This window comes from Pelmatolapia mariae, linkage group LG3_W (genome assembly GCF_036321145.2).
Source record: "Pelmatolapia mariae isolate MD_Pm_ZW linkage group LG3_W, Pm_UMD_F_2, whole genome shotgun sequence".
NCBI lineage: Eukaryota > Metazoa > Chordata > Actinopteri > Cichliformes > Cichlidae > Pelmatolapia > Pelmatolapia mariae.
In genome coordinates this window covers 89,855,577-89,868,297 of record NC_086229.1, presented here as the reverse complement: position 1 = coordinate 89,868,297, position 12,721 = coordinate 89,855,577, and the positions used below count along the sequence as shown (strand labels likewise).

The 12,721-nt window shown below is 39.9% G+C and overlaps 2 protein-coding genes across 3 annotated transcripts; one reads left to right on the top strand and one right to left on the bottom strand.

Moving 5' to 3' along the window:
- Positions 1–2,588: 2,588 nt before the first annotated feature.
- tifa (TRAF interacting protein with forkhead associated domain) lies at positions 2,589–3,744 on the bottom strand. Its single transcript, XM_063470240.1, has 2 exons — positions 3,609–3,744; positions 2,589–3,470 (listed from the first exon to the last, which is right to left on the bottom strand). The coding sequence occupies exon 2, from the start codon at positions 3,431–3,433 to the stop codon at positions 2,828–2,830; it is 606 nt and encodes a 201-aa protein (XP_063326310.1). The 5' UTR covers positions 3,434–3,470; positions 3,609–3,744; the 3' UTR covers positions 2,589–2,827.
- Positions 3,745–5,221: 1,477 nt separating this feature from the next.
- Positions 5,222–10,274, top strand: LOC134624980 (RNA-binding protein 4B-like). Of its 2 annotated transcripts, none has more exons than XM_063470239.1 (4): positions 5,222–5,305; positions 5,760–6,178; positions 6,291–6,464; positions 7,247–10,274. In XM_063470239.1, the coding sequence occupies exons 2-4, from the start codon at positions 5,770–5,772 to the stop codon at positions 7,327–7,329; spliced, it is 666 nt and encodes a 221-aa protein (XP_063326309.1). In that variant the 5' UTR covers positions 5,222–5,305; positions 5,760–5,769; the 3' UTR covers positions 7,330–10,274. The 2 variants fall into 2 exon arrangements, with proteins under 2 accessions (XP_063326309.1, XP_063326308.1); XM_063470238.1 differs by having other exon boundaries at positions 6,291–6,920.
- The last annotated feature ends 2,447 nt before the right edge of the window (positions 10,275–12,721 follow it).

The window sequence follows — 12,721 nt, the reverse complement described above, 5'->3', positions numbered from 1 at the left end:
GGCAAAACTCGTACTAGTAAGGTGTATCGAATAAATTGTCAGATGACTATATATTTGTGCCAAATCACAACAGCGGTTGCCTCAAGGAGCTTTATATTGTGAGGTCTACAATACTATGGAGAAAACCCCAACAATCAAACAACCCCCTGTAGACAACCGCTTAGTGATGGTGGGAAGGAAAAACTTTCCTATTAACAGGAAGAAATCTCCAGCAGAACCAGGCTCAGGGACGGGTGGCCATCTGAGATGACTGGCTGGGGATGAGGAGAGGAAGAAGGACAAAAGACACACTCTTTTGTTCTGTCTACTCACACAATGAGCGAAAAAGGATGAGTCAACAAGAAACACTGATGGGAAGCCCCTAGCACCCTGGGCCTGTTGCAGTGTAACTAAGGGAGGAATCAGGATCACCTGATCCAACCCTAACTGTAAACGTTATAAAAATGAACGTTTTAAGCCTAATCTTAAAGGTAGAGAGGGTGTCTTACCCTGAATCTAAACTGAGAGTTTGTTTCACATAAGAAACCATAAGGCACTTCCTTTGCAGCTATTTATGCATGTGTGATAGAGCAAAGTGCTCTATTGGGGTGATATTATGAGATCTTTAAATGTCACATATTATTAATTACATGTGGTTAATTGTGATTGTTCAAAGATTGATTTGAGCACAAAGCATCTATGAAAGTGAGACTTCAGCATATAAACTGACTTAGACTGATGCTGCTTTGGTTTCAGGCCGAGTGTAAAATTGTAGTTTTTGAGCTACAAAGTGTTATCTTCACCGGAGGGGTGTGGAACTGCCTGCAGCATTACAACATACAGTCATCACATACTCCCTCCCCAAAAACCTAAAGCACAATGAGTCAGTGTGATTTTATTTGCACGATTCCACAGCTGTGCTTATTCAGCACTCACTAACATGATGTTATTCATTTGTGAGAAACCAGACAGTTAAAGCAGAGGAGTGTTGAATCCAGGTTTTAAACAGATGTTTCCACTGAGTGAGGGGCAGAATGCATAGATGGATACTTTAGTTGCCTAATCAACGAACAGTGAAACTGGAAGTGAGTTCATTGGATCTGCTAAAGAGCGAAGTATCATTTCCTCTAGTCCCTAAGTCACTTTCCCTTAAATCAAACATAAATACTTGGAAATCGTGAGCGCTGGCTGCGGCTCGTCCAAGAAGAATTTTTTTTTTTAATACTTAGATTTTAAATTGTTATTTCTTTACTTGTTATTCTTTATCTTCAGTCTTTTGTAGTGGACATCAAGTCTTATTTGATCACAGAATTATATTTTGTCTCATTTTTATGTGGATTCATGGCAAAGATTGATTTTTAGTTTATTTCATGAGAATTAAAACAGATCAATGAAACATATTGGAATACTGAAAACTGGTTAGGTCATGTCACCAATGGCACTTCAATGATCATAGCTGGTATGACAGAGTGTTGAGTGAGGCATTTTCCTCAAACTGTTGAAGGGGGACAGACATTAGAGCTGGAAGGTGAAAGTTCAGGCCAGGGTTTGAGGAACTTGAAAGGGGCAGAATAACAACACCCAAAGTCCATTATGGAGGCTAAGGCTTTGAAGTTGTGGGATTTGGTTTCTTAGTTGCCATACAGCACACCAGCCAATGAAGGGAATCGTCTTTCCATGACAGCATTGTTGCACTCTGTTTGAGAGAGTTCTCACCTCCCAGAGGACGTTCTTTCAGAGATATCAAGATCATTACTTTCATGGGCTGCCTAATCTTGAAGAATCTGCCTCGACTCATAGCTACAACCAGAAACCTGTAAATTCAGATCTGAGGTTATCCACATACACAGATCAGACGTACAATGTTTTCATGTCTAATGCTATCTTCATAGTTGAGGACCTCCCTCTGGTTTGTGTGCTCTGACTTTTACGTTCCTCTAAAACCTGGATGCATCTTTTCTGTTTGACATAATTAGAGGACCAGCTGTCTTGGTAGTTGTAGACAGATTTCTTCCTGTTTTCATGGTGAAAAACCATTTCAACCCGAATTCTGAATAATTTGAACTGACATGATAAAGACAGGAGAGATACAGTTAAATGTACTTTTAGCACAGTAATTAAATAAATCAACAGGGGGAAGAAGAAATCTATTCATTCTGCTCAACTGATTTCTCCTGACAGTATAGTAGGACTCATATAGATTGCATAAATGATGTTTTAAGTAGTGGTCTCACACAATTACATCCTCCACAGAGCACAAAAATACATTGCTAGATATCATTTAGAGTATGTGAAACTCGTACAACTACCGCCTGCATGGCAGCGACAGTGGCCACATTCCAGACTAGGAATGGCTTTTCTCAACACTACAAAAGTGTGTTGTTTCTAGAACAGTGCTGTGTTTTCCCCTAAGCTGCCATGGTTGCGTGGAGATCTCATATTTCTACAGGCTTGAAAGGTTACCGCTTCATCTCAATGATTTCTAGAAAAACCTGTTTCTGTCTTCAATGCAAAGCCACACTTCTTTCATTCTTTGATTAATGATTGCCTTAGAGTAAAAGGTTCCACCAAAAAAAACAAAAACAAAATAATAATCAACAACATGCAGATAACTGTATTCCAGATAAACTGTTTATTTCTCAGTCATAACTTTCAAACTTTGCACTTTAACAGTATTTGCAAAATTAACAATGCAGCTTATGTAGACAGGATACGAAAAGGGTATATTGATTTCACATATACAAAGAGGGATTTCTTGTCTAATGTAATAAATGCACTGAATTGGCATTAAGTCGAGTAAATAACAACAACAAAAAAAAGTCACACATGAATAAGCAGTAATGGTTGGTTATGAATCACAAGGAAGAGTCTCATCACTCTCCTGGGGGCCAAAGGAGCTATCTTCGGGTGACAAACTAATCCTACTATCTGAACATGTCTCCATGACCGGAGGAAGAGACATGGATGTCTGCTCCTTCCAGAGAGACATGGATGTCTCTCTGGAAGGAGGTACTGCCAGCACCTCAAACTCTACCTCAAAGTTGGCCATGGCCTCACCAGACTCGCGGATGATCAGAATCTCATACTCTCCGAACCGAATCAGAGCTTTGTCTGGCAGATCCATTCTCTCCAGGTATCCCAGCGCTGAGGTGTTCACTGACAGTTTCCCCCTCTGGCTCAGATTCTGGATGGTAAAAAGCATCTCTGAGCTCTGGGGAATGTGGTAGGCATAGAGCGCCAGCTGCTTACGGGACACCCGGGGATCAAGCAGGATGTAGGCACAGGCCTGGTCGTCACGGCCCAGCCTGAGAGGGTCATCGGCAGTGTGTCTTCTTCTGGTCCCCAGAGGAAGCCGACCATAAAAGCCCTTACAGTTCTGCTGAGGGTGGTAAAACTTGATTTGGAGACAAGTCAGGAGGTCCTCCTCTGTCTCCATCGTCAAAGACACATTCATCGTGAAAAAATAATTCCAGATTAAAAGAAGAAGACAGCTGATAGTCAAAAAAATGACAAAAATAAAAACCAAACAAAAAAATTAGTTATACAGTGAAACTGGACCATCTTATCTGTAAAGCAGGGTTAAATCGTACTGCATATAATCAACAAACATTATTTTTTAGATGCCTTACCTGAATGTGAAACTTTCTTAATTAAAGAACGAGGTTTTTTACTCCATTTACGGAAAAGAAAGAAACTGTAGAGTTAGAAGAATCTAACGGTGCTGCTGCTGCGAAAACAGGAAGGCTGTTACTGATTGCTGCACTTTGCAAGCTGTTGCCTTTTATTCAGCGAGTTTTCCTGTTGGTCCAACAGTGCTGCTTTCAAGTGCAAATCCGGAAATTTCACTCTCATGTTGAATTAAAGCGCCTGAAAACATAACAATAAAACAATACATACAAATTTTCATTCAGAAGCTGAAAAACATAGCATCCAAGAATTAGACACTACAATACACAGTACAGTTATCAAAGTAAAAGTATGTCTACTGTTCAATCAGGAGACTGGACAGTAATGGCGTTACCCAGATCTGAAAGATGTATGTATGTTTGATTGCGTAGCCAATGCAAACAGTTTGCCACGTGAAATTAAAGAAAATGAAACAAAATGCTAATAAGAATAATACTAATTCAACATAATTCACAGGAGTCTTTGTTACAATTTAAATTCTTTTCCGCTGGTTTGCTGTACTGTGCGATTTTTAACGCGAGCACCTGAATGTAGCATTACAACACTGAAAATTCCACGATGATGCAACACGGAGTAGACAGAAACGCTTTTAAAACTTCATTTGGAACCGTGTATTATGATTATTTACAATACTTTTTGAGTAAACAAAGCAGAGAATAAAATACAAACATGCAAACATAGAAAAAATTAGATGTGAAACAGAGGATATTAATGATGTTTTGTAAAAAAAAAGAAAAAAGAAAAAGTAAAGTAAATGTAAATGAACCAAAAAAAAAAAAAAAAATGAATTTTTACAAGAGGATCGATTAACTAGTGATAATTTTTATGTTTTGCATATCTCGGCAGTCTTAACAAATTACTTATAGGGGTTTTTCAGAAGCAACAGTGTTTTAAAATACAAAATGAGATCTGTTTCTTTAAACGCAGTATAACAGGGTAATCTGTTAAGGAATGTAATTTTATTTATGTAAAAATTTAGCTACTTATTTCAGAATGAAAAGTCGCTCTTCATTACTGGAGTGACTGGGATTAGTGAATAATAATAATCATGTCATCAGAAGTGTCACAACCAGTTACTGTAAACAGACTCAACTAAAGACACTGCTTCCCATCTTCCCACCCTGCGGTATTTACAACTATAACGGGAAGAAGCAACCTCGTAAAATAGACCGTTACACATTAACCAAGTACGTTTAAAACGTACATACCTCTCTTTTCTTCACCATATAAATGTAGTTGTGAAATGTTACTGGTTAATAAATAAGAGATGGGGTGACTTACAAAACATGGACAAAAGTGTACCGTAAGATAATGTAGGGCATTTATAACAAAGCACAGTGCTATAGCTAGATTTTTTTTTATATTGTTATTATTTTTTATTAGACATGTGAAGTAGAAAAATATATATATTATAGACTACTGGGTGTATAATGTGTAACATTTTATGCGGATAAAAGTTGTAAAGTTGTAAAATTGTTGTTTTATCCGAAGACTTTCGATAGATTACTCCGCACGCCCGGGCGGAGGGGGGCGATGCAGCTGGCTTTTTGTATGCCACAGGCAAGACACAACCGGAAGTTAGCAAAAGGAAACCTCTCGAAGGGGACTTCAATTCCTTTTTGTGAGCGCCGATTAAAAGGTAATGAAAATAGAAAATTTACGTCTTTATATAAATGTACTTGTTTGGCGCATAGGTATGTGTGGAGTACCCTGTTAACCTCGCTACCTTTGTTCGCCCGCTAGCCTCGTTGCGTGAGAATATCGACGGCGCTGCTTTGTCTGTTAGCGTGGCTAACCTGGGCTAACAGGCTACACGAGCGGCGTTTAAACTCGTCTCATTTGTTCTTTTTGTAGACATATACAGATATTAAGGAAACGATTTATTGATATTAATGATTTAAAATGATTAAATTGTTGGTACTTGTGCCGCCGTGATCGACGTCTAGGTTTTTACTATGCGCGGGCCTGTTAACGCCTCTGCTGTTTTTATAGACTCAGAGAAAGGGTCAAACGTACTCTTAAGTAATATGTACTAAAAAAAATGTAACTGTATGTTTTTTTTTCTCTTAACACTCTGCATTACCTTGAAACAGATTTGTAATCATGGTGAAGATTTTCGTGGGAAATCTGCCCAGAGCGACAAACGAGGATGAAATCAAGGCACTCTTTACCGAGTATGGCACTGTCACAGAATGTGCCATCATCAAAAACTTTGCCTTCGTCCACATGGACGACCGCAAGGCTGCCACCAAAGCCATCAAGAATCTGCACCTCTACAAGCTGCACGGCACGCCAATCAACGTGGAGGCCAGTCATGGAAAGAACCAGGGCTCAGTCAAACTGCATGTAGCAAATGTAGAGAAAGGATCTGATGATGAGCTGCGTGCTCTGTTTGAGGAGTACGGCACGGTCACAGAGTGTGCTGTTGTTAAGAATTTTGCTTTTGTACACATGTCCAACTCTGATGAGGCCATGGATGCCATCAAGGGACTGGACAACACAGAATTTCAAGGTAAGAGAGATTACCAACATTATAAGCAGGTCAAGAAGAAGCCTTAAAGTGTTGCCTTATGATAAACCAGCCCACATAACCTGTGTTTTTTACTTTTTATTTTTTAATGTAGGCAAACGCATCCATGTCCAGATTTCCAAGAGTCGTCCCAGACATGAAGAACGGGATGATTACCCCCCTCCTCCCCCAGACAGGGGTGGCTATTGGCCCCCACGCTATCCAGGAGAGTGGCCCGAGCCTCCTCCACCTGGCTACATGAGGGGTCGTCTTAGCCACATACCCCCAGGTTACCCTGCCCCTCCTCTGCCTCCCCCTCCCCCTAGACGAGCAGTTTATCCAGATCGCCCTTACGATGCTGAGAGGGACAGATATGGCGTGGTAGATTACTATGAGAAGTACCGAGCCCGTCCGTATGGCATGGCCACCTACGACGACCAGCGTCCCGGCGTGCCTCCTCCTCCCCCTCCCCCGTCAGCCGTCGTCCGAGACCGTCTTCCGAACTCGTCGCTTGACCCATATGAGCGTCGGCCCCTTCCTCCACCTCCTCCGTCCTCATACTACGCCCGAGATCGAAGTCCGCTTAGGAGACCGCCTACCACACCAGTGCCCCCTGCCAGTAACGGCTACTCCTATGATCGCTCTGCATACGGAGTTCCACGTGCAAGGGACCCCTACGCAGATCGGCTGCCTCCGCCACCGCCTGCACGCTACGCTTATTAAGCAAGGGCGGCGCATTTTGAAGGTGAGGATAGGTCTGAGGTAGACTGGTGTTGCTCTTTCCTAAAACAGCGTTCCTGTAACGGCAGAGGCAGCCGGGGGTTTGAAAAGCATGCGTACAGGGTGCTGTTCCACAAGTAAATTCGTTGGTAATGCACGTCGATCCATTTAACATGGCTTTTCAGATAATAAAATAGTATTAAGTGTGTTATAATATGACAAAGATGCACTGTTGAGGATGGAATCTCTGAATTTCGGGAAAAACAAGTCGAATTAGAAATTAACCTGGAACAACGTCCTGTATTCAAGAGTTGCAGATCGTTCATTTCTGTCATTTGCTCTTTTTTTCAGGATTGTCGTCCGACTGCGTCGCCGCTCGGCGCCTCCTGATGCACGTGACTCTATCCTCTCCCTGTCAGTGGCTGAGCGCGTAACGTTCCCCTGCGATGCTGACAGGAGGAAGCGAATAGCCGACGTCCACGTCTCTTTCTGTTTTTATTACTTTGAGGCAATTTTTACACTCGTATTTTTCCTCCTGGTTGTTTTAATATGTAATTGTGCTGTAGTACTTTTACTGCTTGCCGTCTGGAGTAGGTGTTTATTTTTTATTTTATTTTTTTTGTACTTTTTCGTTTGAGTAATACTGATGTTGTTTGTGACCTTAGAGAAGCTGAATGAGTTCAGCAACAGTTTCTAGGCGATACTTGTGACTGTAGATTTAACTGAACTTAACTTTGTTTGGTATAAAATCTAATCTGCACGTTGACTCCATCATGTAAAACTTTTACACCGCACAACAAACCGCTGTGAAAAACTTAAACTGCTCAAATGTAGGAGTTCGATGCATGTAGGAAGTAACTGTTAACTTACAGAAAATAAATGTCAGTCGGAAGTCTCCTCAGAGCGTTTATATGTGCATTGTCAAACACTTCTAATTAACCTGATTCAAATATTGTTGTAGGGTCACCGGAAATATCATTTTAAAAGTTATCCGTTTGTTAGCGATGAAATACCGTGAGACAAGCTTGTTAAAATCGTCACGCTGATTAAAAAAAACACGCCAAAACTTTCCTCACTGGTCTTGTCTGAAATGCTGCAGCTTTTATTCCTCAGCAGGGCGTCTGACATCTTTCCTCAGTGCCAAAGTTGAAGCTTCTCATATTTGAAGGCAAGTAAAGAAAAGCTAGCGCTCTCTAAACCTACTGAACCCACACTGGTTTTGATAGGTGAGACTGGTTTACCTTTAGTCATATTGGGGAGGGGGTATTACCTCAACAACTTCTGGACACCTTCGCAGTGAAAAGGTAAGTGACAGGTTACTGGATTGGAAAGAATGCTGATGTAGTGCTGAAACACATTCCACAGTTGTATGATTCTTTTAGGTGAATTATTACTTTCATTCAATAGAGTTTTGTGTAGTAGCCAGAAAAAACTTGGGGATTTCTTTAGGCTGTCTTTATGCCAAGAAAGTCCTGAAAGTACCAAAGGTAGATACAGAGAACATGAATAAGAGAACCATCAGGTGTGGTCGGTTATTTAGTGATGGAATGATCCACTCTTACGCATCTTTTGGGGAAAAACATCATCATGCTGGAAAATCTTACACAAATGTCTTAAGCTAGTCAGACTGAACAGGTGAAGGAAAGTTGAGAACAAACGTTAACTCAGTTTGGTTTTGTGGAGTCTGTTAAGGCCCTTGTGCTTCTCTGAAGGTTAAAAGAACTTCCACTGGCATCTGTGGTGATTTCTATGGCTATCCGGTGCATGTAATAGTTTCACCACTTTGTGAAAAACTTGGCTTGTGAGTCTAATTCAGGGGTGGGCAATCTCAGTCCACGAGGGCCGGTGTCCCTGCTGGTTTTAGATGTGTCCTCGAACCAACACAGCTGATTTAAATGGCTAAATTAGCTCCTCAACATGTCTTGAAATTCTCCAGAGGCCTGGTAACGAACTAATGTGATTCAGGTGTGTTGACCCAAGGTGAGATCTAAAACCTGCAGGGACATCGTCCCTCGTGGACTGAGATTGCCCACCTCTGGTCTAATTGTTGGTTAGTACGCCTGCTTCAGTGTAGACAACAGGTGTTGAACTCCAGGCCTCGAGGGCCGGTGTCCTACAGGTTTTAGATGTGTCCTTGATCCAACACAGCAGATTTAAATGGCTAAATCACCTCCTCAACATGTCTTGAAATTCTCCAGAAGCGTGGTAATGAACTAATCATTTGATTCAGGTGTGTTGACCCAGGATGTTATCTAAAATCTGCAGGACACTGGCCCTCAAGGCCTGGAGTTCGACACCCATGGTGTAGACCGTTTAGGGCAGGGGTGTCAAACTCCAGTCCCCGAGGGCCAGTATCCTGCTTGTTTTTGCGATATCCCTGCCCTACCTGCTGCTGATTACCTGGATCAGGTGTGCTTTGCCAATAAGAAGCTACAAGGGCTGGTTAGTTGGAAAAGAAGCAGGATCGCGGCCCTCAAGGCCTGGAGTTCGACACCTGTGGTTTAGGGATTCGTAACGCACTTCCACTTAGGTGGTATGGATCAGCACTCAGTATATCTCACCCTCCACTCCAATGAATAAACGGTGCTAGTGTGGATTTGGGCCATGGGCCGGCAGTTGAAAGAACAGGTCATTTTTAAGTAATCAGACATCTGTCACATTCTCTAATGTTGAACAAATAGAGAAGAACTCGACTGACTGTCGTCTGCCTGTCTGCAGTTTGCTAATGATTATAGGGACAAGTGAGAAGGCTGCTGAGGCAGGGTTTAGTGGGGTTAAATAGGAACAGTGGTGCTTTGGTTTGTCATTACATCGCTTATAGATGGCTAATACTGGATCACTTATTTGGGTTCTCTATCTATTTTAGGGAAATCTGATGATGATATCAGTCATGTAAAGATAAACCTTTTTCAACATTCACTTGCAAGTGTATGTTTGGAAATTGATTTTAATCATTAAGAGGTTCAGAGGTGTTAGCTAGTCTGCAAAACTGTCTGGCTGTTCTTTATGTACACTGTACAGACTGTGAACGATACGCTTTGCTGCTGACTGATCGGATGCCAGCAGCAGGGTTTCAAATGCATCTGAATTTTTAAAAAATGAAGAAAAAAAATGATGGCAGCTTTTAGGGAAAGTCGAGGTCTTTTTAAAATTGGAAATTTGAATAATTTATTTTTACAGTTTTTTTTTTTTTTTTTTTTTTTTGATTGAATGAACGTGAAGGATTTACCACAGAACACTACATTTGGAATTGAAGATGTGATATTTCTATATATTATAAATATATAGATTTTAAACCCTTGTAAACATGAAGTTGGTTACTAGTGTGTGGGAATTTCACAGTAATAATTTCTTTAATGTATTGTCAGCTTTTGGATTTTTACAAATATCAATAAAATATTTAAAAACAATAACATGGACTAACATGCTGTTATTTAAGTACGTGTCTAGTTACTTGGCTGGTTGCCATTTGTGTCACCGTTTTCACTGCATTGTTTTAGTTCTGTTTGCTACTGCACATTGGCCCTGTCCAAATTTATTTGTCTTCAAACACGTGCACAAGAAGCAATTTCTTAACATTCTGGTTTTTAATTGGACAGTAGCAGAGTTATGATACCTGAGGAGGTGTTTTTATATCATGGAGAGAGCTCTTTGCTTAATTTTATATGGGGAAGTAAATCTAACATGAATAGATTTTATACTACAAAACTAAATTCAGGCTTGCTGTCATGGAAACACTTTTTCTGTCCCATAACCAAAATCAGTTAAAAATAAGGATTTCAGTTCCGCTATAAAAATTTATATTTTAGAACAGTTTGTATACATTAATTCCTACTTTTGATATAAATACATAATTAACTTCATGTGGCAGGATTGGGCGTAAATTGATCCGTTTAAAAAGTTGTAGTTTCACTATGCCAGCAAACCTTAGTGGGTGATGTTTGCTGTCAGGCTTTAGGTTACCATTAACCCTTTCAGCAACAATATTAATATTTTAGTGAGCATTTCTGGCAAAGTTCTTGAAGGCAAACTTATGTTGTGTGATGTTATGTATAGTAAATGTTCAGAGCAATAACAGCGTCCTGATACTTCCCCATCTTGACTAATAAATTCCAAACAGCGGTAAAACAATATCTGCAGAAAATTGCAATGAGACAATAAATACTCTTCTATCACTAGAGTGTGGAAGCTGCATTCAATAGTCACTGAATAACCTGAAACTTCAGACTCAGAGGATGTTTCCCTGTTGTAAACCTGACACAAGTGACACGCAGTGATGGGGAGAAAGAGCCCCCCTACTTTGTCTTAATCATATTGTGTATTTAGGTTTGATTCTTATTAATTTAACTTCTCATCTTAATTAAGTTAAGGTATTTTTAAAAACATATAATGCTGTATAGAGCAGCATAGTACATATATCTTAAAAAGTGACTTTAACTTTAAGTTTCTATGTGTGTGTGTGTGTGTGTGTAACACTGATTTTCCCAGCAGAACACAAAGGAGAATCATTCATAGTAAAACTGAAAGTAAAATATCAAGTTTAGCCAAAGAATGCGAAGCGTAATTTTATCTGTTTTTTTTTCTGGGAAATGACATTTAGTCATAGGCGTGCTGGAGCATCTCCAGCTCATCTCATGTAGCATGAGATAAGATAACAATGTGATAAACCACAACTTACCTTCTAAAATATATTACTCACTGTAGCCCTAAAATGCATAACTACCAGATGGTTAAAACCACATATAATATATGGATCCAGAGAGTGTATGATATCTGCCTGATGGAACAAATTACATACTCAGACTACAGAAACCTGTCTTTGAGAAACGGTGGGGACCCATGTTACCTTAACTATCACAATGAAGAACACCACCTAATTTTAAGAGCTCTCTCTCTACACACACATACACACACACATACACACACACTTATCTATGGACAGCACAGGAATAAGGAGACCAAAAGACTGCCTCACATAAGGCCAAAGAGTGCTCATGTATACTTTTCCTTTATATGTATATATGGTTGCTTTCTGTAACATGCTGCTGCTGGACATTCATGGCTGCTTTGTGTAGTTTTAATGTGAGTATATGTTTGTACATACAGGTACAGTTGAATAGAGGAAGTGTAGGATGTGTCACTGCTGATTAAAAATAAATAAAAATTGAGTTAAAAAAAATTCATACCTGTTTGGACAGCAGGAGGTGTAGTTTCCCTGAATTTGTTTTCCTGAATTTCTCTGTATTTTTTTCTCACTAAGAATTCAGGAGGCAGCATCAAATATGAAGTAAATTCACAGCTTGTTTTTTTTAATTGTATAAATTATCCTTTTATATATTACATATTCAGAGTAACAGTTATTATAGTTTAGGAAATTAGTTATTATACACTGTATGACATGATTATGATTAATAAAACATCATCTATATCCTAAAACAGAGGGTACACTGCAAGGTGCAAACCACTTATAAGCCTCAAGAATAGAAAGGCTAGATTGGACTTTGCTAAAAAAAAAAAAAAAAGAAAATAATTCAAAAGAAAACATCTAAAAAATCAGCACGGTTCTGGAAAAACAGTCTTTGAACAGATGAAACCAATATCAACCTCTACCAGAATGATGGCAAGAAAAAAGTACGGAGAGGGTTTGGAACAGCTCATGATGCAAAGCGTACCACATCATCTGGAAACACGGTGGACACAGTGTGATGGCTCGGGTGTGCGTGGCTGCCAGTGGCACTGGGACTGGAGTTTATTGATGATGTGATACAGGACAGAAGCAGCCACATGAATTCTGATGGAATATTTATGGACCTAACTGTATATTTC